This window comes from Onychomys torridus, chromosome 21 (assembly GCF_903995425.1).
Source record: "Onychomys torridus chromosome 21, mOncTor1.1, whole genome shotgun sequence".
Lineage (NCBI taxonomy): Eukaryota > Metazoa > Chordata > Mammalia > Rodentia > Cricetidae > Onychomys > Onychomys torridus.
Genome location: NC_050463.1, coordinates 4982981 through 5010964, shown reverse-complemented (window position 1 = coordinate 5010964; position 27984 = coordinate 4982981). Strand labels below are relative to the sequence as shown.

The window sequence follows — 27984 nt, the reverse complement described above, 5'->3', positions numbered from 1 at the left end:
ACTTCTCAGTTCCATTCTTTCTGGCAGTCTTCCTGCTACCAATGGCTAGCCCCATTCAGAGAGCCAGTGATAATAATCTATCATTTTGTCCTAGCACCCTGCAATCTGTCTCCTCAAGAACGGACTCCTATGCCTGGCAGCAGTGCACACGCCTTTAATCCCAGGACTCAGGAGGTAGAGGCAGGCAGATCTCTGTGAATTCAATGCCAGCCTGGCCAAGTGAGTTCCTGCAAAGGTACCAAAGCTACACAGAGAAACCATGTCTCAAAAAACCGAAAACCACAAAAAAAAAAAAAAAAAAAAAAAAGTTCCTGAGGTCTCCTGGATGTCATCTATCCAAATGCTTCTCCACCATAACCCCTGCTGAGCATGGGCACACCCCAAATCCCAGCTCCTCCCTCCCCACATCATCCCATGCCAGCAGGAAATAGATATACTTGAACCTGCATCCATATATACCCACAAAGTTTGGGAGTTTGGAATCTCCAGATCAGGGGGCCTCATTTCAGAAAGCCTACTACTGGCAGCTCCTCCCTCAAAGAAGCCTGGGACCATGCCCATGCCTACCAGCTATTTAAGACCCAGCCAATAGATCTACCATGCTTGCTCTAGTTTTCTGTCTCCTGACTTCCTGAGAGCCTCTGAAAGTGCGCTGATTTGTTTATTAAATCTGGATTTATTAATTTGGTGTGATTTGACTTATTGCATCAGTGATGGAGGAAGCCAGCAACTGGGGATCTGATATTTATCACAGACATACATATATATAAGCTTGCACATGAAAATTACCTTCCATTTCTTCTAGAGCTCTGACAATGTTCTTCCATATTATGGTCTTCCCATTTGTAACCTAAAATACAGTACCAGAAAATGTATGTCATATATTACTGGAAATTAGGCACACTTGAAATTACTATCTTTCATGAAACTTACTACCATGCCTGATTTATTCACCAGATTCTCCCCCTTTCATATGCAAAATCACAGAAGAGCAGCAATCCAAAGAAAAAAGTTTTCTTCCCTTAAGTTAAAAAGTGACAGAAAACTCACATTCTTACCTACACAAGTGAGGTTCCAGTAGGTTTCCAGCATCACATCTTTGTAGAGACTCTTCTGGGGAGGATCCAGCAAAGCCCACTCATCATGGGTGAAGTTCACATGTACATCCTCATAGGTTACTGCATCCTAAAATGTCCCATATATATGTTCTTAATTGAAATGATGAGACTGAATTGCAAATGTACATTTCATTGAGAATATATTTAGATAATTCTGTGTGCTCAAAACATTCAATGACATTGGTCAGTAAATATCAAATGCACACAGAGGCAGGCAGGAAGAGCGGCAGGCAGCAGGCAGCGGCTGGTTTGCAGTTGTAATAAAAAACGAGAAACTGAGCTACTACCCGCTGAGGAGTTAGTGAAAATAAGCTCCTAATCAAGAGCTTGGAACATCCCAACACCAGGGGAAGGAGACATCTCTGTGGGATGAGACCAGAACTGATCTGAACACTGTGTCTGAGGCCAACCCAGGGGCCAGGGTACAGCGGCCGATCCTGGGAAAACCAACAACTTGGAGGTGTGGCTGAGACTACCCCACTCAGCTGAAAACCATCCAGGAGAGAATTCAGAATCCTACACTCTGCAGTCTGAGGAAACAAGCTCAGCTGATCAGTTGAAGAATGAGCAAAACATGACCTAAGAACACAAAAGAAGGCACCGCCCAGCCACCAGAATCATAAGTATACACTTCATAGACTGAAACAGGTAAGCTCCCATCTCCAGACCGGCAGATCAGGTCTCTAACTCCTAGGCCCTACCCATTGGAGTCCCAGCGACTAGACCTTTCCCTACTCTCCCCCCCAAAAAAAACCCAAAAAGCAAAAAACAAACAAACAAAAAAACTAACCCCTACAAACCTAACAACCACTGAAACCATAAGCACATCCTATACCAACTGGGAACAACTGCTCCCAGAGAAAGAACCCACTAACACTGATTTGACTAAGCTCATCCCGAAGAAACAAAGCCCAACAGCACCCATTTAACCAAGAACTCCTAGTGAACCAAGACTAACAATTAGAACAAGAGAGGCACCTTCAGACACAGACTCTGCCTGCACCGAACAGAGGAAGAGATGAGTAGACCAGCGCAAAAACACAGACAACAACATGAAGACCTATATGACAATGTCACAACCTAGTGATTCTACACCTGCAAGACCTGAACACACCAAGGCAGAAGAAGAAATCAACCCTAAAAATTACTTTAAGAAGATGAGAGGCCCTTAAAGAAGAAATAAAAAATTCACTTACAGAGGAAATAAAAAAATTCTCTTAGAGAGGAAATGAAAAACTCCATTAAAGAGGAAATAAAAAATTCCTTTAGAGAAATGAAAGAAAAAAACAAACAAAAAATTGGAAGAAATCAAAGAAAGCCAAGAAAAAGTAGTTAAATATATGAAGGAAACAGTTCAAGATATGAAAAATGAAATTGAGACAAAAGAAAACACAAACTGAGGGAATGCTGGAAATAGAAATCCTGGACTAATGAACAGGGTCCTGGTTGGACATGAGACAAGGGTGAATGAATGAGGCATGGGTGCAGATATGCCCTTAATTGAGACATCTTGGACATCCAGGTTTCAGTTGCTGGTTAGGTGCCCACTTATATGCCTAGAGAGGTGGTACCAGCAGTGAAGTCCCGGGAGCTTGGGGAGACGGCATGCCAAGTCTAGGGATGATGTGTTCCAGGAGTACTGGAGCCACAGCATCTGCTGTTTCCCTGGAGGTTGGGAGAACATCCGTCTGGTGAATGTGTCATAAGAGTTAGGAGACGTGGAGCTTTTGTTTTTGTTTTTTGTTTTTTTTTTGGTTTTTCGAGACAGGGTTTCTCTGTGTAGCTTTGTTCCTTTCCTGGAACTCACAGGCTGGCCTCGAACTCACAGAGATCCACCTGCCTCTGCCTCCCGAGTGCTGGGATTAAAGGTGTGCGCCGCCACCGCCTGGTTGAGATGTGGAGCTTTTTATGAGTGGCCATGTGGGTGAAATCTACCTGTTCTTATTCTCCCAGTTGGTGCCCTTGCTTGGTTTGCATCTTCTGAGCTGTTGCAGGGGATGGTGTATGTGGAGGGACCCCTGCGGGTTTGGCCTTTGCCCAGGCAGGAGGAGTGAACCTATAGAATGTGCTCAAAAATGGCTGGGGTCAAAAATAGACTCTGAAACTGATATTAGTTTCCATCAGGCCAGACTTCTTCACAAAGTATCAGAGCCTTTTTCCAGGAACCTTCAGGTGTATGTGAAACTACTGGAACAGATTTACATCTTGGTGTCCTAGTACAAAGCTATGGCCTTGGGTTAAAAGGCATGATCCTTTTTAAGTCTAAATTCACTGAACAAAGGAGGTTGTGTAAGTGAAGGAAGGGGGAGTTGAACATGCCTGCAGGGTTCTATATCCTCTCTAATGCTAACCTGTCTCTAAAAGCTGAAAACAGTAAAATCCACAGAAATTTAAGCACCCCTGAAAACTGTTTGTAATCAATGCTTTATCAGTTCGTCAAAACTGCATTTGTTAAAGCTAAAACTTTGAACCTCTGAAGTAATATCTGAAACCAGTTGATCCTGTAGCATGTAGTCTGTGAATGAGGCACACCTGTATGTATTTTTATAGGAAACTTACTAATGAACTACTAAGGTGCTTGTAGCCTTGGGATTGGGAATACTGTTAAACTGGCAAATCTCTTAGTACCCTGGTCATCAAACATCATCAGATCTGAGAAGGATACATAAATGAGCAGGAGTGAGCTAGCTTTCCAGTTACCCAAGTCTCTCTGTGATTATTGAGAAAAAATCTCAGAGGTAATACTTGTACAGGTGTCAAGGCCAGAGGATCTGACAGATTCTTCGTGGAGTAGAAATTTGGGGAGACTGGCCTACTTGTCTTGGCAGAGTGACACAATTGTTCCCCCAGTGCTCCACTTATTCACAGTCTGGACATGATCTCAGCAGCAGTTAAAGGTGTAAAGCAGCTTTTCACTGTTTGGCTGGCTTTATGAGTGACTTTATGACTGACTTGGAGATGTAGAAATGTGAATCTCTATTCTACATCTGTGTCACACAAGAAACATTTGACCATGGGAATGCAGTGTGGAAACCCTTTATTTGTTTCTTCCTTTACCAGGTGTGTCATCTGTCACTCTGGATACAAGGCATGTGAGTATAAGGGATATGGAAAGAAGCATTGTAGTTCTGTCTCTCTCAGAACAATTGGAAGATATGTGGTAGTCCCCACTGTAAGAATACATGATGACTGTGATACAAGTTTACAATTAACTGATGTTCCAACTTCAGTGGGAATTCATCTACAAACTCTCATTGGAGAAAATGAGGACCAGGAATATGGAAATTCATTTCTCTCTTCTGGTTCACTCTGCACATATAGTGTAGCTCACTGTATAAGAAAATGTTATAAATGCAATCAGCATGGTCCAACTCTGAGTTCTTCATGTTCTCTTCAAAGATGTGAAAAAAATCATGTGATTAGAGAAAATAATAAATGTGAGTCATCTACTAAAGGCTTTAGCCATTACAGGCGTCTTCAAACACAGCAAACACCTAATAATGAAGAGAATCTCTATGAATACAATCAATGTGATAAAGCCTTTAGATGTGATTGCTCTTTAAAACACCGAAGAACTCATTTGAAAGGAAAACCCTGTGAGTATAATCAAAGATATAAAGGCTGTGCATGTCACAGTCTTCATCAAGTACATAGAATTCCAACTAGGGAGAAAAGGTGTGAATATCAGCAATGTGATAAAGCCTTTGAATGTCCCATAATACATAATAGAAATTACACTGGAGAGAAGCCCTATGAATGTAATCAATGTGGCAAAGCCTTTAGAGGGAAGAATAGTCTTCTAAGTCATGAAAGAATTCATACTGGAGAGAAACTTTATGAATGTAATCAATGTGGTAAAGCATTTGCATATAACAGCCATCTTCTCAGTCACTTAAGTCATACTGGAGAGAAATCTTATGTATGTAATCAATGTGGTAAATCATTTGAACAGATGTGTGATCTTCACACACATGAAATAATTCATCCTGGAGAGAAACCCTTTGAATGTAATCAATGTGGTCAAGCCTTTGTACAGAAGAGTGTTCTTCACAGACATGAAATAGTACATACTGGAGAGAAACCCTATGAATGTAATCAATGTGGTAAAGCCTTTGCAGAGAAGAGAAGTCTTCAGAGTCATGAAAGATTTCACACTGGAGAGAAACCGTATAAATGTAATCGATGTGGTAAAGCCTTTGCACAGCAGAGTCATCTTCATAGACATGAAAGTCTTCATACTGGAGAGAAACCCTATGAATGTAACCAATGTGGTAAAGCCTTTGCACAGAAGAGCTACCTTCTCAGTCATGAAAGAATTCATTCTGCAGAGAAACCTTATGCATGTAATCAATGTGGTAAAGCTTTTTCATATAATAGCCGTCTTCTCACTCACTTAAAAACTCATACTGGAGAGAAATCCTATGAATGTAATGAATGTGGCAAACTCTTTGCACAGAAGAGTTATCTTCTGAGTCATGAAAGAATTCATACTTTAGAGAACCCTTATGCATGTAATCAATGTGGTAAAGCTTTTTCATATAATAGCCGTCTTCTCACTCACTTAAAAACTCATACTGGAGAGAAATCCTATGAATGTAATGAATGTGGCAAACTCTTTGCACAGAAGAGTCATCTTCTCAGTCATGAAAGAATTCATACTGGAGAGAAACCCTATGAATGTAACCAATGTGGTAAAGCCTTTGCACAGAAGAGTCATCTTCTCCGTCATGAAAGAACTCATACTGGAGAGAAACCCTATGAATGTACTCAATGTGGTACAGCCTTTGCACAGAAAAGTAGTCTTCAAAGTCATGAAAGAACTCATACTGGAGAGAAACCCTATGAATTTAATCAATGTGGAAAAGCTTTTGCACAGAAGAGTCATCTTCTCCGTCATGAAATATTTCATACTGGAGAGAAACCCTATAAATGTACTCAATGTGGTAAAGCCTTTAGAGGCAAGAATAGTCTTCTCAGTCATGAAAGAACTCATAGTGGAGAGAGACCCTATGAATGCAATCAATGTGGTAAAGCATTTGCACAGAAGAGTCATCTTCATAGACATGAAAGTCTTCATACTGGAGAGAAACCCTATGAATGTAATCAATGTGGTAAAGCTTTTTCACAGAAGAGTCATCTTCAACGTCATGAAAGAATTCATAGTGGAGACTATGAATGTAATCAATGTGGTAAAGCCTTTATAGACAATTGTCATCTTCTCAGTCATGAAAGAATTCATACTGGAGAGAAACCCTATGAATGTAACGAATGTGGCAAACCCTTTACACAGAAGAGTCATCTTCATAGACATGAAAGTCTTCATACTGGAGAGAAACCCTATGAATGTAATCAATGTGGTAAAGCCTTTGCACAGAAATGTAGTCTTCAAATTCATGAAAGAATTCATAGTGGAGAAAAACCCTATGAATGTAATCAGTGTGGTAAAGCATTTGCACAGAAGAGTCATCTTCTCAGTCATGAAAGAATTCATAATGGTGAGAAACCCTATGAATGTAATCAATGTGGTAAAGTCTTTGCACAGACGAGTCATCTTCATACTCATGTAAGTCTTCATACTGGACAGAAACCCTATGAATGTAAGTAATGTGGTAAAGTCTTTGGAGAGAAGAGAAATCTTCACAGACATGAAATAATTCACACTCGAAAGAAACCCTGTGAATGTAATGAATGTGGTAAAACCTTTGTGTTGAAGAGTCATCTTCTCAGTTATGAAAGAATTCATACTGGAGAGAAACCCTATGAATGTAATGAATGCGGCAAAACCTTTGCATAGAAGTCATCTTCACAGTAATGAAAAAATTCATACTGGACAATACCATATGGATATAATCGATATGGTAATTTCAGATGTAATCTACCATCTGGTTGCTGGAAACTGAATGTCTACAAGATGTATTTGCTGCAGTCCAGCTCTATAGGGGTTCACGTCCCTAAGAGGAGATGGAGCATTAGCAAAGGAAGGAGACTGCCATGATCTTAGCGTGAATCAGCATGGCTGCTGCTTTATGGAAAAAGGACTATACCCTTTATCCTGTGTAACTGAATCTCAGTTGAGAGTAAAGCAAGGTTAAAAGACTTGATGATCTAGTATAAAAGCAGCCATCAACCTCATTACAGAATTTTTCTTGAGGCAAACGTGATGAATCCAGCAAGTATCTAAATGCCTTTCTTGATGGGAGTCCATTGTTCCCTTCCAGTGTGCTTTCATCCTTGGAACTAGGTATGCCCAGTAAGTAAATCATTAAGTTCTCTATTCTTGGTGTAATCAGGGGGATACAATGGGGATTCTTGTGTGAGAGTAGGCATAGTTATCATGCTATATGGTTCTATGTTGGTGGGCATTCTTTTCCAAGAATTTTGTTTAAAGAGACTTCCTATGTATACATTCTCATCTTCCATTGTAGCTCACAAAAAAATTTTCCACAGTAAAAGGGATAAGGAGACTTCATCACATACAGTGAGAATTATTAAAATTGAAATAAAAAGATCCAGAGACTTAAGATCTGCAATGTCAAAATGCTGGAACTTTGTCAAGTGGCAGTGGTCATTGTGCAGTCCACACCAGGTACTAAACTACTAAACCATCTCTCATCTCTTTTTCTTTTAAGATTCAATTTATGATTTTTATCTTTGTGAGTGCACATAATAGTATAGTTTGAAATCAGATGTCGGTCTGTGTGACCTAGTTCTTACTTTCTACCGTGTGGGTTCTGAGGACCACACCAGGTCCATCAGTCTTGGTTGCAAGCACCTTTACCTGCTGAGCCATGCCACAATGTCCACAGAGCTCTGAGAGTTTTTGTTAATCCTTTTTTAAAAAATGGACTGATGAAGTTCAGGCTGACCTTGAACTTAAGAGCTTTCTTCTCCCACCTCATTTCCACCTGATTACTAGGACGACAGGTTTCGATACTGTGCCGTTTATGCATAGGTCTTGTTTGTGCTAAGCAACCGTTCTATCCAAGGAGAGCCATTTGATATGAAAGCATTGATGTAGCCAGTTCTTCATACACTGAGAGCCACACTAAGACCGAGCCCCACAACCAAACCAAAACTATGAACAAACACAAAATTTCATTTAAAAAAACTGGGTTTGTGTGTGTTTTGAGACAGAGTCTGTCTCAGTTGCCTAGGCTGGCCTAGAACTCCCACTGTAGCCCTTAAATCCTGCCCCTTTTCCTTGGCTTCTTAAGTACCTGGAGAACAGGGCTGGACCAGTGAGTAAGCAAGCCCAGAGAGGCCCAGCTATGTGTCTGGAGACACACAGCTAGTAGCCAGAGGTACATGACAAGATCAGAATGCTCCTGCGGTATGGTTCGAATACAGAATCTTCCTTGACGTGGAATGCTACCAGTTCAGCATGGAAGGATGGAGCGAGGCTCAGGATCGAATGTCTTTGGGGTTGAAATGTCCTGAGAATTTTGTGGAGATATTTATTTTCTGCAACCCAATAAAGGTTTTCTGAAAATCAGAGGAAAAAGCCAGTCACTATATTAAACCAAGAAGTCAGGCAATGGTAGCACAAGCCTCTAATCCTAGCATTCAGGAGGCAGAGATTCATCTGGATCTCTGTGAGTTCAAGGCCACACTGGGAACAGAGCCAGGCATGGCTGCACATGCCTTTTAAATCCAACACTAGTTAACCATAGAGGTCTGGAGGTTTGTACAGACAGACACTAAGTGATGTAGCTGTGTGGAAAGAGGAAGTAAGATGTCAGGCACAGAAAGGATATATGTGTGTATACAGGAAGTAGGGCTCTCTCTTTGGCTGATGATTTCTAGTGGTAAGAACATGGCTAACTTATTTCTGCTTCCCTGATCTCTCAGTTTTTGACCTAATATGTGGCTCTAGTTTTTTTTGTTTTTTGTTTTAAATAAGACTATTTAGCCATTTGTCTTACAATTGGTGCCTGTTTATGGCACAAATTCATTAATAAGCTGCTTATGCCCTTGAATGCCCCCGGTGCAGTCTTTAGCTGCACACTGCTGAGGCTCCTTGGCTTCTTCTCTCCTGGTGGGTGGTGGCCTCTCTCTGGATCCCCATCTCCGATTGCTACCAGACTGGGTAAGCTGCCTTGAAACTCCCTCAGACGTCTACTGTTCTATGCACTCAGCAGACTTGGTGAGTCAATTAAAATATCCTAAAGGGAGGAATTAGTTACAAGAGAAATGTTTTCAACATAAAAAAATGGGAAACGTTTTAACAATGGAGGAAATTTGCTGTCTGACAACACATTAGGCAGACTGACAATGAAACAATTTACAAGAGGATAAGAAATGTTGATGGGATTTATATAACGTCAACTATGAATATTATTTGACTGGGCATTTTTATTTTAGCATTAAAAAGTTGGTTAATTTGAGTGCCAACATAAAATTTTAGAAAAACTTGTTAAAACAAATCATAGAGAAATTCAGATTCAGGCAGAATAATTTATTTATTTTATCATTTTTTTTATTTATTATGTACACAGTGTTCTGTCTACACACCATAAAAGGGCACTAGATCGCATTATAGATGTTTGTGAGCCACCATGTGGTTGCTGAGATTTGAACACAGGGCCTCTGGAAGAGTAGCCAGTGCGCTTAATGTCTGAGACATCCATCTCTCCAGCCCTAGGCAGAAGAATTTAAAGGTGAACCTATCTCAGCATTGAATTATATGGTTACAGAGAAACAGCCTGTTTTCAAACAATCAACCTTAATCGATATAGTACTGTAGTAGATAGCCATCCCAGCATTGACCTGGAAGTTCCAACCCCGATTGAGGCTTTGGTAATGGTCACTCCCACAAGGTGGGGCAGAGGAGGAGTGGAAGACCCAGGATCGAGAGGTGCTCACGTGGGGCAAATTCCAAAGGCCTATGCGGCTCCCTCTCTCAGACTGCTCCCCAGCTGGCGGGTACTTAAATCCGCCTGCAAAGTTCCATTTAACCAGGGGACGCCTACACGGTTCCATTCCCGAAAAAGGGAACAGCTAGTCCAGTCTCAGTTCCCTAGCCTAGCCCCTAGACCAGCAAAACCCGCTGTGAGTGAGGCATTCCCACTCCTCCCTGAGTGCCGGCTCCCTGCCATCTTGGCTCCTGCCTTCAGCTGCCGCCAGCCAAGGTCGCCAGCAGGCCCTGCTTTGGAGCTATACCAACGCCTCCTGCTGGCTGAAAGTGCTACTGCAGCCCCCCAAAACCACGGAAAGGTAAGCTTATTTCAAGTAAAAGTACTTGATAATTTTACACCTTAAAACTGACTACCAAATTTTGAGTAATTCTTGTAATATGGCTGACAACATTACCTCACAAGAATTTAAAAACCTTTTTGCCTGTATGATGAATGACATTTTCCTGGAAATATATGATCTCCCTAAGACATATCTGGCCTGTACCATTTTGTCACTCATTGTAATAATTCACACAGTGTTCAAACACTGGTTTAATAATAAGAACAAAGATGAGTCATTATCGGGACTGATGCAGGCTTTAAAAGATAGCAATGAAGGCTTACAGAAAAAGATTCTCTTTGTGGAATCTGCTAACCAGGATTTACAGGTTTTAAAAGCTAGCAATGAAGGCTTACAGAAAAAGATTCTTTCTCTGGAATCTGCTGACCAGGACTTACATAAAAATATTCTCTCTCTGGAATATGCTAACCAGAATTTATAAAACAAGCTTGTACCCAAAATTGCTTTTATTGATAATAAATATGAGTATTTAATGGATAGAACACTAACTCTCCAGAGTGAAGTTGTAGCTACTCAGACACTATATAAGGAAGAAAAATTATCATTACTTGATAAGATAAGGTCCATTTTTCATGGAATCATATGTTTCAGAAGAACATAAAAACTTCCATGATTCCATGAAAAATCTGGAATCCCTTATAAGAGAGGAGGTTTACTCCCTGGAACAGACCCTAGGTGCTCATTTACAAGCCCTGGAGGAAACTCTCAATAAACATGACAAGGGACCTAATAAGCAGAAGGGAAGACCATACAGGTTGTAACTTCTCCAAATGGCTCTCATACAATGGCTTATCCTGTTATCATCCATGAGAAGCCAGCAGATGATACACACCCCGAGCCATATATGACATATTCATTACAACCAATTTCAACAAGGGACTTTAAAAATATAAAGGAAGCAGTAGTTACATATGGGATACACTCCACATATGTAAAACAGATGTTAAATTCATGGTCTACCTCACATAGAATCATTCCAGATGACTTGCATCAGTTAATTTCAGCTGTTCTAGAATATAGCCAGCAGTTACAGTGGAAAAGCTGGTTGAGAGAAGAGGCAAGAAATTTAGAACAACAAGGTAAACTCAGAGGTTTTGAGATCTCCCAAGATCAAATACTTGGTGAGGGATGTTTTGCTGACAGGAATGTACAAGCCATTTATGATAAGCATACAATATCCCTATGCCATACAGCAGCTCTAAATGCTTGGGGAAAAATTCCAGAACATGGAAAACCAACTGAGGTATACACAAAGATATATCATGGGGCACACAAAACCTTCACTGATTTTTTACAAAGGCTGAACACAGCTATAACAAAAGCTGTGTCAGATAAAGAATTAAGAAAAGTATTAACTGAGTCCTTGGCACTTGACAATGCTAATGCAGAATGCAAAAGAATACACCATTAAAGGTCAGATCAGCTCCTTTGGAAGAATGGATTCAGTATACTAATGGTGTTGAGTCTCTAAACTACAGTAATGAGGCTTGGATAGGAGAGACAAATCCCAGAGGTGAAAGAAGGCCCAGTGTTACCAAATATTTTAAATGTAATACACTAGGCCATATAAGTAAAAACTGTTCATGGGATGCCCCTGGAGGTAATACTACTTCTAGAAATAGCCCAAACAGGAGACCCCAACCTCCTGGATTATGTAGAAGAGGTAGCACAGGCCAACATTGGACCAGTGAGTGCAGATCAAAAACAGATATACGCGGCAACACTTTACTGGTGGGAATGCCGCAGGGGGCCTCTTGAAGGACCCCAAATCAAATGTGGTAAGAACATTCCCAGCCACTGTGGAAGACATTCCTCTCCAGGACAACTGAATAAAACAATGCCTAATGTAAAAACCAATACTGCAATGGATGATAAAACAGCTCTGATAGATGAATCACAGTTTACAAAGAACACAATAAAACAAATATTTTGTCAGACTTCCATAAATGGACAAAGACCAAAGCTTAGAATTTGAATTAATGGCTTGGTTCTGGAGGGCCTGGTAGACACAGGTGTGGATGCGAGTATAATTATACCAAAATCATGGCATCCAAATTGGCCTCTTCAAGAGGTAGATGTCCAACTTTTAGGAATTTGCACCCTATCTCAGACAAAACAGAGTTCGATATGGGTTGAATGCATAGGGCCAGAAGGACAGAGAGGAAGGCTGAAGACATATGTAGCAAATGTAGCAGTAAATCTATGGGGCCGAGATCTGTTACAACAGTGGAATACCCAGATTAAAATTCCTACACTCTCAGAAAAGGAATACAGAATAATGAATGTTTCTAGGAATAATATCATAACATGCTATAAAAAACAGTCACCAACCATTCAGGCGGTACACAAACAGAGCACAACTGCTGTTGAACTCTCAGAAGTACCAACTGCCTTACCTTTAAAATGGCTAACTAATAAACCTGTCTGGGTTGGACAGTGGCCTTTGACAAAAGAGAAGCTACAAGCTTTAGAACAGCTGGTTCAAGAGCAGTTAAATGCTCAACACATTGAAGAATCTACCAGCCCTTGGAATTCTCTTGTATTTGTTATTTAAAAAAGTCTGGTAATTGGAGAATGCTGACAGATCTGAGAGCTATTAATATAGTAATTCAGCCAATCAGCTCCCTACAGACTGGGATGCCCTTGCCCTCTCTGCTACCCAAAGAACGGCCTATAATAGTTATTGACTTAAAAGACTGTTTCTTTACCATACCCTTACAAGAAAATGATAGAGAAAAATTTGCCTTCACAGTTCCTAATTATAACAATTCTCAGCCAGTCAAGAGATATCAATGGAAGGTCCTCCCACAGGGAATGTTAAACAGCCCTACCTTATGCCAATACTTTGTGCAAAAACCATTGGAGATAATTCGTGTAAAGTTTCCACAATCCATAATTTATCACTATATGGATGATAATCTATTAGCTGATCCAAAGTTAGAAACATTAGAAAGCATGTTTGAAGAAGTAAAAAAAGTTTTGCCTTACTGGGGACTGCAAATTGCTCCTGAAAAAATACAAAGAGGAGATTCTATTAATTACTTAGGATATAAGATAGAGTTACAAAAAAATTAGACCCCAAAAGGTACAACTGAGGAGAGATGGATTAAAGACTCTTAATGATTTTCAAAAGTTGTTAGGAAGCATTTCCAACTTATTGGCTATCATGGGAATACCCAAAGATGGACTACAAAATTTGGCTAATACTCTAGAAGGGGAGAAAGAATTAAATAGTCCAAGAGAATTATCAGCCGAAGCTGAGAAGGAGTTGGCTCTAGTAGAAAAGACAATTCGAGAAGCACATGTGGATAGTGTGGATCCAGAACTTAAATGCATTCTTGTCATATTCCCCTCCAGACATTCCCCAACAGGTATTTTGATGCAGAGGGAAGATATTATATTGGAATGGATATTCCTACCATGTAAACCAAATAAGAAATTAAAGACTTATATGGAAAAGATCTCTGAAAATTATTGATTAAAAAAGGTAAATTAAGACTTCGTCAGTTGACAGGAATGGACCCAGCAGAAATTGTAGTACCTTTAACTAATGAGGAAATTTCATCACTATGGAAAGATAATGAATACTGGCAGAGAGGCTGCAGTAACTTTTTGGGAGAGATTAACAATCATTATCTCAAAAGCAAGAGGATAGAATTCATAAAGAAGACTGAATGGGTCCTTCCTCACATTGCCAATTTCTGGAGTCCTCACATTCTGTACTGATTCAAATAAATCAGGGAAAGCAGGATACAAATCAGGAAACTTAAGTAAAGTGGTACAAAGTCCATACAGCTCTGTACAAAAGGCAGAATTATATGCCGTTCTTATGGCACTGATGGACTTCACAGAACCCCTCAATATAGTCACTGACTCTCAATATGCAGAGAGAATTGTTTTCACATTGAAACTGCTGAATTTATTCCAGATAATACAGAATTAACTTCATTATTCATACAATTGCAGGAAATCATCAGAAAAAGGGAACATCCTATATATATATATATAAAACACATATCAGATCCCATACAGGTCTGCCAGGACTTCTAACACAAGGTAATGATGAGATTGATCAGTTACTAATAGGTAATGTGCTAGAAGCCTCAGAATTTCATAAGAAACACCATGTAAATAGCAAAGGTCTGAAGAAGGATTTCTCCATTACTTGGCAACAAGCTAAGGATATTGTGAAAAAATGTCCTACTTGTTCCTTCTATAACCAAACTCCATTATCTGCAGGGAGCAATCCAAAAGGTATACAAAGAAATGAAATTTGGCAGATGGATGTGTTTCATTTTGCAGAATTTGGAAGATTAAAATATGTACACCATACCATTGACACCTATTCAGGATTTCAGTGGGCAACTCCTATGAGTTCTGAAAAGGCTGATTCTGTGATTACACACCTATTAGAAGTTATGGCCATCATGGGAATACCTGTACAAATTAAGACAGACAATGCCCCAGCATATGTCTCCAATAAAATGAGACAGTTCTTTGCTTATTACAATATAAAGCATGTTACAGGTATACCACACAATCCCACAGGCCAAGCAGTCATAGAAAGATCCAATCGAACTTTAAAGGATATGGTAAATAAACAGCAACAGGTAACAATGACTCCTAGAAATAGATTGCATAGTGTTTTATTAACCTTGAATTTTCTCAATGCTGATGAGAAAGGAACAACAATTGAGGAGAGACATTGGATGACAGACAAAACTCCTGAGCTAAACCAACCAGATTATTTCAAAGATGTGTTGACTTTAGAATGGAAACCTGGATATGTCCTACGTTGGGGAAGGGGTTTTGCTTTTGTTTCCACAGGAGAAGAAAAGCTATGGATACCAACAAAATTAATAAAAATTCGATTCGAACAGGAGAAACCCCTTGATGAGGAGAAGTAAAAGATCATCCACCAATGTGACATCTCCTCAGGTTGTAAGAAAAATTTAACAATCAAAGGTTGGGGTAGGGTTCTGTTTTTGTCTTTCCAGGATAATGGAAATACCCATCTTCCAGAAATCATAAGGCCTTGGATATCCGGATGTTTACAGCAGAAAGAAAGAATCTATTGGTACCAATTGACACAGGCAATCTCTGAAGTCTCCAGAAGGAAGATGGGGCCCCAACACAACAACTCTACCCAATCCAGAATGATGCCATGGTAATCATCATCATACTACACTTCTTGCCAGAATTTCAGACAATCTTACCCATTACTCTGAGAGTTGCTGCAGAATCTACAGTTAGTCTAACTGAGATTTAACTATCTGAGCTTTCTCACAATACCCAACAGAGATGTCATCGCCCCCTAAACAACAGGAAGCAATTCTAAGAAAACGACACCCCTTATCCCTAAGGTTTCATATTTCTCAGGGTTATGGATAATGGTTCTAGGGTTGGGGGTGGAAGAAACTGTTAAACTCAGTACTCTCCTTAAGGAAAGAAAATATGTCTCAAAAAAAAAAAAAAAAAGGGAAAAGAAGAAATGGAATGGATAGGTATAAGATATTATGTTAGACTATCATATACATTAGTAAACAAATTTAGTAATATAGCAGCCTTTTCACTGTTATGAATTCTTATATGTTGATACAAATATTAACTTTTTATATTCCTATTTAAGATAATTTGTATATTGATACAAATACAGAACTGTTTGTTTATTGTACACATATTTTAGTCTTATTTGAAATATTTGTATATTAATACAAATGTGAATTTATATCTGCCATACTGTATGTATGTTCTACTTCTGTTTAAGATATTCTCTATACTGATATATTTAAGGATTATTATCATATTGCATATTGCACTATACATTCCTACCTCTGTTAAAGATATTTTGTGTATTGTCACAATTTAAAGTCATTGTCCTTTTACTGTACATTTGCTTACAGACTGTTTCCCTTATTTATAGGAAGCCTTAGTCCTTAGGTTGTTTAGGTAGATAAGACTTACAGATTTATTGTCACCTATGCTTGTCATCTCTATAATTATGTTAGTTAGGTTATCCAGATTTATAAATACTTAGGTCAGATGGACAGGTAATCTTCAAACACTTCATGGACCTAGAGAATATGGCATTTAAATAACTTAGAATTCTGTTGACGTGAGACACAATTGCTCCTGGCAGCACCCATTTGACCCCGAGAGAATGTTGGGTTTCTAAGACATTTCTATTTGGAAGTTTATCGTCTTGGTACAAAATGGCCTACTGGGCAAAGAACTGCCCTTGCCTCAACTGCTGACAGTACAAATGCTGTCCTTTCTGGACCAGCGGGACACAAGGAAAGTGACCACTATACTTTGCCAAGACAGGGTAAGATGGGCTTCTGAAAATGGTCTGTGAGATACTCTAGGCCTGTAGCCAATTTGAATGCACCAACGATGCTGAGAAACATTAGGTGACTGTCCAGGCTGCCAGCTGTCTCTGTCTACTCTTGCAAGACTCCCGAAAGTTGCTTGTGTCCTTCTCCCATTTCTCAGGTCTTTGATGAGGTTGAAGATTAGCAGTTATAGTTACAACTTAGTATATATACATATATAATATCTTAGATAGAATATATTAAGTATTAGACTCAGGTTCTTCAGGATAGTACACCTTTTGGAATGATCTTTGTAACATACCACCTACCCATGGTCTAGACTTCCCTGGATTTTACTATGTGGTTTCTGCTTGATATTGTTTGCACTTATTGTAATTCCAACTTATCTATGTCATTATCCCTCATTACTCCTGGACAATATTTGATAACCATCTCTTTGTATATTGTCTTGTATTAGGTTAGAACTTTCTTATTTAGACAAAAGGGGGAGATGAAATGGGTAGCCATCCCAACATTGGCCTGGAAGTTCCAACCCCCATTGAGGCTTCAGTAATGGTCACGCCCACAAGGCGGGGCAGAGGAGGAAGCTGAAGACCCAGGATTGAGAGGAGGTCTCTCTCTTGGTTCTGGAACGCTGGACGCATGATGTAGACTGAGCAGAGTTCTCCAGAGAATACCGCCAGACTGCGCCATACCTTTGCCAGACCCTACAACCTATCCCTTCATTTGTAAGTTACCCCACAAAATAAACCTCCCTTTTAACTACGTGGAGTGGCCTTAATAATTTCACCAATAATAGTACCCTTACAGGAACTGCCAAATGCTCAAGGCTGTATACGAGCTAACTGGATTCCAGTGGAAATGTTAGACTATCTGAAATTTAAAGAAGCTATTGTCTCATATTGTATGCATTCTCCATTTTTAAAGCATATGTTAAACTCTTGACCTACTTGTAATAGAATTATTCCCTCAAGACTAGAAAGATTTGGTTACAGCTGTCTTACAGGCTGGGCCACAGTTACAATGGAAGACCTGGTGGAAAGACCTGGCTAAGACTATAGAACAATGATGTATGGCTAGTGGCTTTGAAATTTCCCAAGTTCAGCTACTTGGAGAAGGTGATTAATGTAATTTTCCCAAGTTCCAGCTGTGAGAAAAATCCTCCCAGAGTCCTGGGTAAGATGCTGTATCTTGTGTGGGGAATCTGAGGAAAAGGAATCTATGTACACTACATTCTTTTGTCTGTTTACTTTATGACTAAAGTCTATCTATACAGCTTCAGTTCTGTCCTGAATCTTGGTTCCTCTATGTAGCTACCTTTTCTGACCCCTCATAACCCTGGTAATAACTAAGCCCTTATGCTTTTGGTTTCATCTTTGTCCTCTGTTGCTTCAACCTCCATCTGTCCTTCATGGGTCCTTACCCCTGGTCCTGATAAACTCTACAAGGGATCTGCTTTACCCTCTACAGAATCTCTGTTCCTCTCTTCTGTGTCTGCCTGTGGAATTCTGCTCCAGTCCTTACTGCACCTGGTTATGCAAGAAGCCTTATTGTCCTCAATTGGCCCTATATTTGGATGTGACTGAAAGGAAATATTTGCAAAAGGCAGGTACCCAATTCAAATGTTAAAAAAGGGAGTAAGGAGCTCAGGCAGAAAGTTCTGCCTATGTGACTTTATTGAAGTACTTTGAGCATTTTTGCCTGAGACAGAGATTCACACACACAGGTTCGAGAATTATGAGCACAAGGAATTCATAGCAAGACTCAGATGAATATTAAAGCTGTATAACACTAAATATTCAGTGATAAATGACTTCCCTTTGACTAACCTTAGGTTGGTCAAAGTATATCTTGTCATATACAGCTGGACTCCCTATATCATTTCCTTGTGGCTCACCACAGTGATTATACTGATAGTAAAAAGACAATCTTTATACGATGACCACACCCCAATTTTATGCAGAATGGCAGCCCTGAGTGCTTGGGACAGACTTGAAGAAGCAAGAAAGAAAGTGAAATCATTTTATGAGAGTTATACAGCCCCCCCCCGCAAAAAAAACCTTCACAGATTTCTTACAAAGGCTGTCTTCAGCAGTAAATAGAATGATACCAAATTCAGAATCTACAGCGATAATTGGATCTGTGGCTTTTGAAAATTATTTGAATAGAATAATTAGGTTATTAAAGGCACGGTCGGCACCCATAGAATAATGGATTAGAGATACAATTAATATTGAATCTCATGATGATGACACTTGGATAGGAGAGGTGATTTCCAGAGGACTGAAGACAAATGTCAGATGCTTTAATTATGGTAAGCAACGTCACCTTAAAAGGAATTGTAAACAGCATTCCTAGAAATGTTTCTTCAAGGAACAATGGTAGCAGAATGCCCCTCCTTTCTGGATTATGAAGAGGTATGGTAAAGGCAAACAGTGGACTAATGAATGTAGATCAAAAAGGGACAAACAAGGTAATTAATCCTTTGCCTTTGCCATTGGAAACTCCCTGATGGGCCTCTTGACCTGCCTCTCGCAAGCCCACATGGCAAATTCAGTTCAGTCCTTTCCTGCCATTGTAGAAGAAACCCCCTCCCAGAGCAATTAAATAACCAAATGCTTATTGTAATAAACCATAGTGCTCAGTGTGATAGAACAACTACCGCACAGAGAACCAAAAATTTCAGGAAAAACCATAAAGTGAATTTTTTGGCAAACTTCTATGAATGAACAAAAACCAAAAATTAAAAATGCAAATAAATGATGTTCTTCTTGAGGGTCTTGTAGACACAGGTGTGGATGTAACAATCATTGCACCAGAATCTTGGTATCCAAATTGGTCTCTTCAGGAGGTAAATGTTCAGCTGTTAGGGACTGGAACATTATGTCAAGTGAAACAGCACATAAGATGGGTCAAGTGTATAGGGCCAGAAGGACAGACAGGAAAATTAAAGGCATGTGTGCTAACACAGCTATGAGTTTATAGGGCTGTGATTTATTGCAACAGTGGAATACCCAGATTAACATTCTTCCAACCTCAGAAACAAACCACACACTAACACATGTTTTTTGAGAAAAATATTAGAAGATATTATAAAGAACAATCACCAGCCATCCAGATTGTACAAGAACAATGCACAACAGCTGCTGATCTTTCAAAGACACTATCAGCCCTGCCATTAAAATGGTTAACAGACAAGCCTGTATGGGTTCAGCAATGGCATTTAACAACAGAGAAACTAGAGGCCTTAGAACAGCTGGTATAAGAGCAGTTAAATGTTCAGCATTTTGAAGAATCACCCAGGCCTTGGAGGTCTCCTGTATTTGTTATTAAAAAGAAATCTGGTAAGTGGAGAATGTTAACAAACCTAAGAGCAATTAACAAGGCAATTCAGCCAATGGGCTCTCTACAATCTGGAATTTCTTTGTGTACTCTATTACCTAAAGGATGGCCTCTTATAGTTACCAGTTTAAAATACTGTTGCTTCTCAATACTCTCACAAGAAAAGGATGGAAAGATTTGCCTTCATATTGCCTAGTTATAATAATTCTCAGCTGGTTAAGGGATATCAATGGAGGGTTCCCCAAGAGAATGTTAAATAGCCAAATCCTGTGCCAATATTTTGTATGAAAGCCAGTGAAAGTAGTTCATAAAGAATTTCTTAATCTATAATATATCATTACATGGATGATATTTTACTAGCTGATTCAATTGCAGATACTTAAAAAAATTTTTTAAGAAGTAAAGAAAATTTTGCCTTGTTCGACATTACAAATTGCTCCTGAAAAGATACAAAGAGTAGATTCTATTAATTATTTAGGATATAAAAATTGGTCTAGGGGTTGGGGATTTAGCTCAGTGGTAGAGTGCTTGCCTAGCAAGCACAAGGTCAGGGGTTTGATCCTCAGCTCAAAAAAAAAAAAATTGGTCTATAAAATATCAGACGCCAAAAAGGGCAAATTTGGAGAGATCGTTTATGGACTCTTAATGACTTTCAAAAACTATTTGGAAACATTTCCTATCTATGGATTGCTGTCGGGGTAAAAAATGATAAGCTGAGTAATTTGTTCCAAACCTTAGAGGTTGACAAGGACTTAAATAGACCAAGATAATTATCAGCTGAATCTGAGAGAGAATTGGGTTTTGAGGAAATGAAAATACAGGATGCGTATGTGGATTGTGTGGATCCAAATCTTGATTGCATTTGGCTGTTTTACACTCTAAGCATTTTCCTACAGGGATTTTAATGCAGAGGGAAGATATCATATGGAATGGATATTTCTACCAAATAAACAGAGTAAAAAATTAAAAACTTATGTAGAAAAGATCTTTGAGTTGATTTTAAAAGGAAAATTGTGACTTCATCAATTATCAGGAATAGACCCACCAGAAATTGTCGTGGCTTTAACTAATGATGAAATTTACAAATTATAGGCAGAAAGTAAAGCTTGGCAAAGAGCTTGCAGTAGTTTTTTGGGAGAGATTAACATCAAATATCTCAAAACAATAGAATTCAATTTATAAAGAGAGCTAACTGGATGCTGACTGCATTTAAAGGAAACACCCATATCTGGGGCTTGTACATTTTATACATGCAAACAAGCAAGGAAAGGCAGGTTACAGATCAGAAAATTTAAGTAAAGTGGTTCAAAGTCCTTATAAGTCTGTCCAAAAATTGGAATTATATGTTACTTGATGGTATTGATGGATTTTTTCAGAAACCTCCCAACAGAGTTACTGACTCTCAGCATGCTGACAGAGTGGTCTTATATATTGAGACTGCAGAATTTATCTCTGATGAGTAGAACAAGGCTCCATGAGACTGAGCAAAGCTCCTATGAACCCTCTGGGACTGAATCAGCAGTCACAGGGTCTACAGGTCCTCTGCATGTGTACAATCACTGTCGGTTTAGTACATTTATGAGACTCCTGAAAGTGTAAACAAGAGGGTCTCTGATTCTTGTGCTTTCTCTTGGGTACAAGAATCTTTTATTGTTCAAATTTAATATTATGGTTTTCATTTTATTTCATTATATTTTATTTTGTTATCTCTTAGAAGGCTGTTCTTTCTAATTGGAGATAGAAAGGGTGTGAATCCAGATGTGAGAGAATGAGGTGGGTAAGAACTGGGAGGAGTAGAGGGAGAGGAAACTGTATTCAGATTATATTGTATGACATAAGAATCTATGTTTAATAAAAGAGAAAAAATCTTAAAACACTAGAGTTCCTTTTTTAGCAGAGGGACAGACAATGAGGGCACAGTGGGGAGATGGCAATGCCAGGCTGAGGCACTATGATTATATAACTCTTCATTCTTGGTATTAGGAATCCAGCAACCATGTGTCTAGTCTCATCAGTCATAAAGAGGAAGCAACAGATGAACTGTGCTGCCCTTGTCACATCAGTGTCTAAAAGGTACATTTTGGACATTGAGTTAAAAAAATTACAAATTGTAGAGAATCTCACAACCAAAATGAGTTATAAGTTCAGAAAACATTGAACTGTGAGGTTGGATGGTTTAAAAAGTACTCAGTAAGAACTATTGTAAGCTCCATGTATTTGCAGTGCTTGGAAGGACTTTGGGGGAAATTCCAATGCAATATGTCACCCTCTTCCATCTAACTATCTATCTGTGCAAGGATAATGATGGAGCTACAAGTGCACAGTGCAGGAGGTTTATCCTCACTCCTGTTATACAGAACCAAATCATGCAGAGAGCACCAGGATGGACAAAGATTTCCTACACAGCGTTACTTCTTATAGTCACAAAAGACAGCTCTACTATGAGTGAGTCCTCCTTTTACTTAGCAGAGACATTGCTGTTCTCCCTGTCAAGCCTTCTCCCATAGGAGAAGGCAGTCTCCATGACCCTTTGTTCTAAAACAAAACAAAACAAAACAAAAAAGCAAAGCAAAGCAAAGCAAAACAAAGCAAAACAAAACCCCCCAAACATGTCTACTGGCAGCAGGCCCCTGGGGAATTGTTTGACTGACTACTCAACTCTCCAGTCATCTACATTTATAATCTGTCTTCAGAAATTTCCACTGAATTTATAAGTATCTCTTTCATTTCTTCCACAAAGGAGCCTTCACCACAGCTCAACAAGAAAGCATCATGAAGCAAATTTCAAATGATGGAGATCGAATTGGGTGTTTCATGAACTCTCAAAAATTTACCATACTTGCCAGCACCCAATTGGACTAAGAGAGCCTTTGGCAAGTGACTGATGAAGGCAGATGCAGAGGTCCACGGCTAGGTGCCAGGCTGAGCTCTGGGAATCCAATCATTGAGAGAGAGAAGGGATTCTGTGAGGCGGGGGCAATCAAGCTAATGATGGGAAGATGTGCAGAGATGACAGGCCACACTAGTGGAAGCCCATGAACTGTAGACTAATGGCTGTGGAGCCCCCATGGGACTAGACTAGGCCCTCTGGATATGGAAGATGGTTGTTTGGCTTGAACTGTTTGGGGGGCACCCAGCCAGAGGGGTCAGGATCCATCCCTGGTGCATAGGCAGGCTTTTGGGAGCCTGGTGCCTGTGGTGTCATGCTTTGTGAAGCCTTGGTGCAGTGGGGAATGGCTTGGACCTGCCTAGGTTCAGTGTGCCAGCTCTGCTGACTCCCCATGGGAGACCTTGATTTGGAGGATGTAGGCATGGGGGGTGGCTTCGGAGGGAGGGCTGGAGGGTGGGAGAAGGGGGAGGGGGGATTTACCGGTGGTATGTAGAGTGAGTAGAAAATTTCTTTTTCTTTCTTTCTTTCTTTCTTTTTTTTAAAGATTTATTTATTTTTATTATGTATACAGTGTTCTGCTTACATGCATGCTTGCAGGCCAGAAGAGGGCACCAGATCTCATTACAGATGGTTGTGAGCCACTATGTGGTTGCTGGGAATTGAACTCAGGACCTCTGGAAGAACAATCAGTGCTCTTAACCGCTGAGCCATCTCTCCAGCCCCAGAAAATTTCTTAATAAAAAGGAAAAAAAGTTTATAAATTTACCATGCTAAAATAATTTTTTATTTTTTGTAATATATATTATATATTTTAATTTTCTAATATGAAAATATGTCCAGTTTTGTGACTAATTTTATCATAATCACCACAACTATATTCTGAATTCCTGATGAACCTTGTATAGTTAAGATACAGATGCAGAAGTATTTTAATAAAAGTCATGATATTATAATGCCTTGTTAAAGTAATCATGAATTTGGACCAACACGTTACAGAAGACTAATGATTATAGATATATAGGCACTATAGCATTTGTCACAAATATTAGAGAAAAATGATACTTAAAACACATTATTTTCTAATTTTAACTGGTTTCAGTACTTATTTTTCAAATAATAACTTTTAAGAGAGGTGATAAAAAGTAGTAAAGAGGAGATGAGAATGGAGTTTAGAAACTTAAAGGAAAGAAATGATATTACAGATTTAATGGGGGAAACAGACAAATATTGACTTTCTTTTTCTCCCTTTTTTTATTAAGAAAATTTATTAAGAAAAATTCATTTTACACAGATTCCTCTGTCCTCCTTCCTCCCATCCCCAAGCCCTACCCCCCACCCCCTCATGCCCCCTCCCAGGCAAGGTCTCCTCTGTCAGATATGGGATTGGTGAAGATCTTTTCCCATTCTGTAGGCTGTTGTTTTGTCTTATTGACCGTGTCCTTTGCCCTACAAAAACTCCTCAGTTTCAGGAGGTCCCATTTGTTAATTGTTTCTCTCAGTGTTTGTGCTACTGGTGTTATATTTAGGAAGTGATCTCCAGTGCTAATGCATTCAAGAGTACTTCCTACTTTCTCTTCTGTCAGGTTCATTGTAACTGGATTTATCTTGAGGTCTTTGATCCACTTGGACTTATGTTTTGTGCACAGTGATAGATATGGATCTATTTGCAATCTTCTACATGTTGACATCCAATTATGTCAGCACCATTTGTTAAAGATGCTTTTTTTCCATGGTACAGTTTTGGCTTCTTTGTCAAAAATTAGGTGTTCATACATGTGTGGATTAATGTCAGGCTTTTCAATTTTATTCCATTGGTCAACGTGTCAGTTTTTATGCCAGTACCAAGCTGTTTTTATTACTGTAGCTCTATGGTAGAGCTTGAAGTCAGGGATCCTGATGCCTCCAGAGGTTGTTTTATTGTACAGGATTCTTTTGGCTATCCTGAGTTTTTTGTTTTTTCATATGAAGTTGAGTATTGTTCTTTTGAGGTCTGTGAAGAATTGTGTTGGTATTTTGATGGGGATTGCATTGAATCTGTAGATTGCTTTGGTAAGATCGCCATTTTTACTATGTTAATCCTGCCTATCCATGAGCATGGGAGATCCTTCCATTTTCTGATATCTTGTTCAATTTCTTTTTTCAGAGACTTAAAGTTCTTGTCATACAGGTCCTTCACTTGCTTAGTTAGAGTTACCCCAAGGTATTTTATATTATTTGTGGCTATTGTAAAGGGTGATATTTCTCTGATTTCTTTCTCAGCCTGTTTATCATTTGTATACAGGAGGGATACTGATTTATTTTTTTAGTTAATCTTGTATCCTGCCACATTACTGAAGGAGTTTATCAGCTATAAGAGTTCCCTGGTAGAATTTTTGGGGTCACTCATATATACTATCATGTCATCTGCAAATAGTGAAAGTTTGACTTCTTCCTTTCCAATTTGTATCCCCTTGATCTCCTTTTGTTTTCTTGTTGCTCTAGCTAGAACTTCACGTACTACATTGAATAAATATAGGAAGAGTGGACAGCCTTGTCTTGTTCCTGATTTTAGTGGAATCGCTTTGAGTTTCTCTCCATTTAATTTGATCTTGGCTGTTGGCTTGCTGTAAATTGCCTTTATTATGTTTAGCTATTTTCCTTGTATTCCTGACATTTCTAGGACCTTTATCATGAAGGGGTGTTGGATTTTGTCAAAGGCTTTTTCTGCATCTAATGAGATGATCATGTGTTTTTTTTTTTTTTTTCTTTCAATTTGTTTATATGGTGTATTAAATTGACAGATTTTTGTATGTGGAACCATCCTTGCATCCCTGGGATGAAGCTTACTTGATAATGGTGGATAATTTTTTTGATGTGTTCTTGGATTCGGTTTGCCAACATTTTATTGAGTATTTTTGCATCTATGTTGATAAGGGAGATTGGTCTGTAATTCATTTTCTTTGTTATATCTTTGTGCAGTTTGGGTATCAGGGTAACTGTAGCCTCATAAAAGGAGTTTGGTAATGTTCCTTCTGTTTCTATTTTGTGCAACAATTTGAAGAGTATTGGAATTAGCTCTTCTTTGAAAATCTGGTAGAATTCTGCACTGAAGCCATCTGGTCCTGGACTTCTTTTGGTTAGGAGACTTAATGACTGTTTCTATTTCCTTAGAGGTTATTGGCCTATTTAAATAGTTTGTCTGGTCTTGATTTGACTTTGGTATGTGGTACCTGTCCAGAAAATTGTCCATTTCTTTTAGATTTTCCAATTTTGTGGAGTACTGGCTTTTGAAGTATGAGCTGATGATTCTCTGGATTTCCTCATTGTCTGTTGTTATGTCTCCCTTTTCATTTCTGATTTTGTTGATTTAAGTGCTCTCTCTCTGCCTTTTGGTTAAATTGGATAAGAGATTGTCTACCTTGTTGATTTTGTCAAAGAACAAACTCTTTTTTTTATTCTTTGTATTGTTCTCTTTGTTTCTATTTTATTGATTTTAGCCCTCAATTTGATTATTTCCTGGCATCGATTCCTCCTGGGTGAGTTTACTTCTTTTTCTTCTAGAGCTTTCAACTGTGAGATTTCTCCAACTTCTTTCTTGTGGCCATTTAGTGCTATGAATTTCTCTCTTAGCACTGCTTTCATAGTGTCCCATAAGTTTGGGTATATTGTATTTTCATTTTCATTGCATTCTAGGAAATCTTTAATTTCTTTCTTCATTTCTTCCTTGACCCATTGGTGATTCATTTGGGAATTATTCATTTTCCATGAGACTGTAGGTTTTCTGTAAATTTTGTTGTGATTGAAATCTAACTTTAAGGCACAGTGGTCCCATAAAATACAGGAAGTTATTCCAATGGTTTTTAATCTGTTGAGATTTGCTTTGTGACCAAGCATGTGGTCAATTTTTGAGAAGGTTCCATGAGGTGCTGAGAATAAGGTATATTCTTTTGTGTTAGGATGGAATGTTCTGTAGATATCGATTAAGTCCATTTGAGTCATAACTTCTGTTAGGTCCCTTATTTCTGTTAAGTTTCAGTCTGGTAGATCTATCCAGTGGTGAGAGTGGGGTGTTGAAACCTCCCACTGTTAGTGTGTGGGGTTTAATGTATGATTTAAGCTTTAGTAATGTTTCTTTTACAAATGTGGGTGCCTGTTAGGGACCAAGATTTCAGGAACCAAACATGAACCATGGAAAAGTACTAACTAGGCCAGAGAACAAGTCATAAGACCACTGCCCTTCCCCAGAGCAGTAACACCTGTTTACTAACCAGAGGCTCCCAAAGATAAGAACATTCCACAGTCAGGTGCCATGGCAACCGAATGTAAAGAGCATTCCATGGTCAGGTAGCCTAGCAACAGAACAAATGGCCCCTGACCAGTCACCTTAGCCGACTTCCTGCAGTTGCACGACCTGCATGTCTCACACGTCTTGCATGCCTTCCACGTCTCTTCCCCTTCCCTCCTTCCTGCCCCCTCCCCTCCTATGCTATATAGGCCTTGTGGAGGAAAATAAAAATTGCAGCTCGATCAGAATCTTGTCTTGCTGTTCGTCTCTCGTCTCCTCTGTCTCTTTCATTTGCTCCCACAGGTGGGTCACCCTGTTGAAACCCCGCTGGCCGGGGCATCTGGTGCCCAACGTTGGGACTCGACCCTTGCATTGTTGGGAGTTGAATGTCCTTCTCCAAAAAAGTCCAGACATCTGGTGGAGATTTGAAGTGATCGCCCGTCGAGACCAACTGACTCGGCGTCCTGGTGATCCAGAGAGCGGGAAGGATGAGGTGAGTCTGAGCTATAGACTTCACCATGGGACAGGGAACTTCTCAGGATTTGTTTCTAAAAGACATTAAAAAGGCCTTCCAGACACGAGGGATAAAAAAAAAAAAAAAAACCTCCTAAAATTCTTTAGTCACTTTAGAGGACTCTTGTAACTGTTTTCCCCAAGAAGGGATGATTAATGAAAAATGCTGAAAAAAGGGAGGGCAGCCAGCGGCTCTGGCAGGGTGTGTGTGTGTGTGTGTGTGTGTGTGTACTTGTGAAAGGCGGAGGGGGGAGGGACCTGGGAGGGCGG

At 39.3% G+C, this 27984-nt stretch overlaps 3 protein-coding genes across 3 annotated transcripts in view; 1 reads left to right on the top strand and 2 right to left on the bottom strand.

The window, feature by feature from the left end:
• Positions 1-755: 755 nt before the first annotated feature.
• LOC118571907 (zinc finger protein 431-like) lies at positions 756-2725 on the bottom strand. Its single transcript, XM_036171239.1, has 3 exons — positions 2690-2725; positions 1059-1185; positions 756-850 (listed from the first exon to the last, which is right to left on the bottom strand). The coding sequence occupies exons 1-3, from the start codon at positions 2723-2725 to the stop codon at positions 786-788; spliced, it is 228 nt and encodes a 75-aa protein (XP_036027132.1). The 3' UTR covers positions 756-785.
• Positions 2726-4108: 1383 nt separating this feature from the next.
• Positions 4109-27984, bottom strand: part of LOC118571442 (zinc finger protein 878-like) — a 70105-nt gene continuing 46229 nt past the window's right edge. Inside the window, exon 7 of the mRNA XM_036170459.1 lies at positions 4109-4448. The gene's annotated coding sequence lies outside the window, so the exon portion shown is untranslated. The remainder of the gene's footprint in view (positions 4449-27984) is intronic.
• On the top strand, positions 4132-8221 carry LOC118571906 (zinc finger protein 665-like). The gene has a single exon (XM_036171238.1). The coding sequence runs from the start codon at positions 4132-4134 to the stop codon at positions 6721-6723; it is 2592 nt and encodes an 863-aa protein (XP_036027131.1). The 3' UTR covers positions 6724-8221.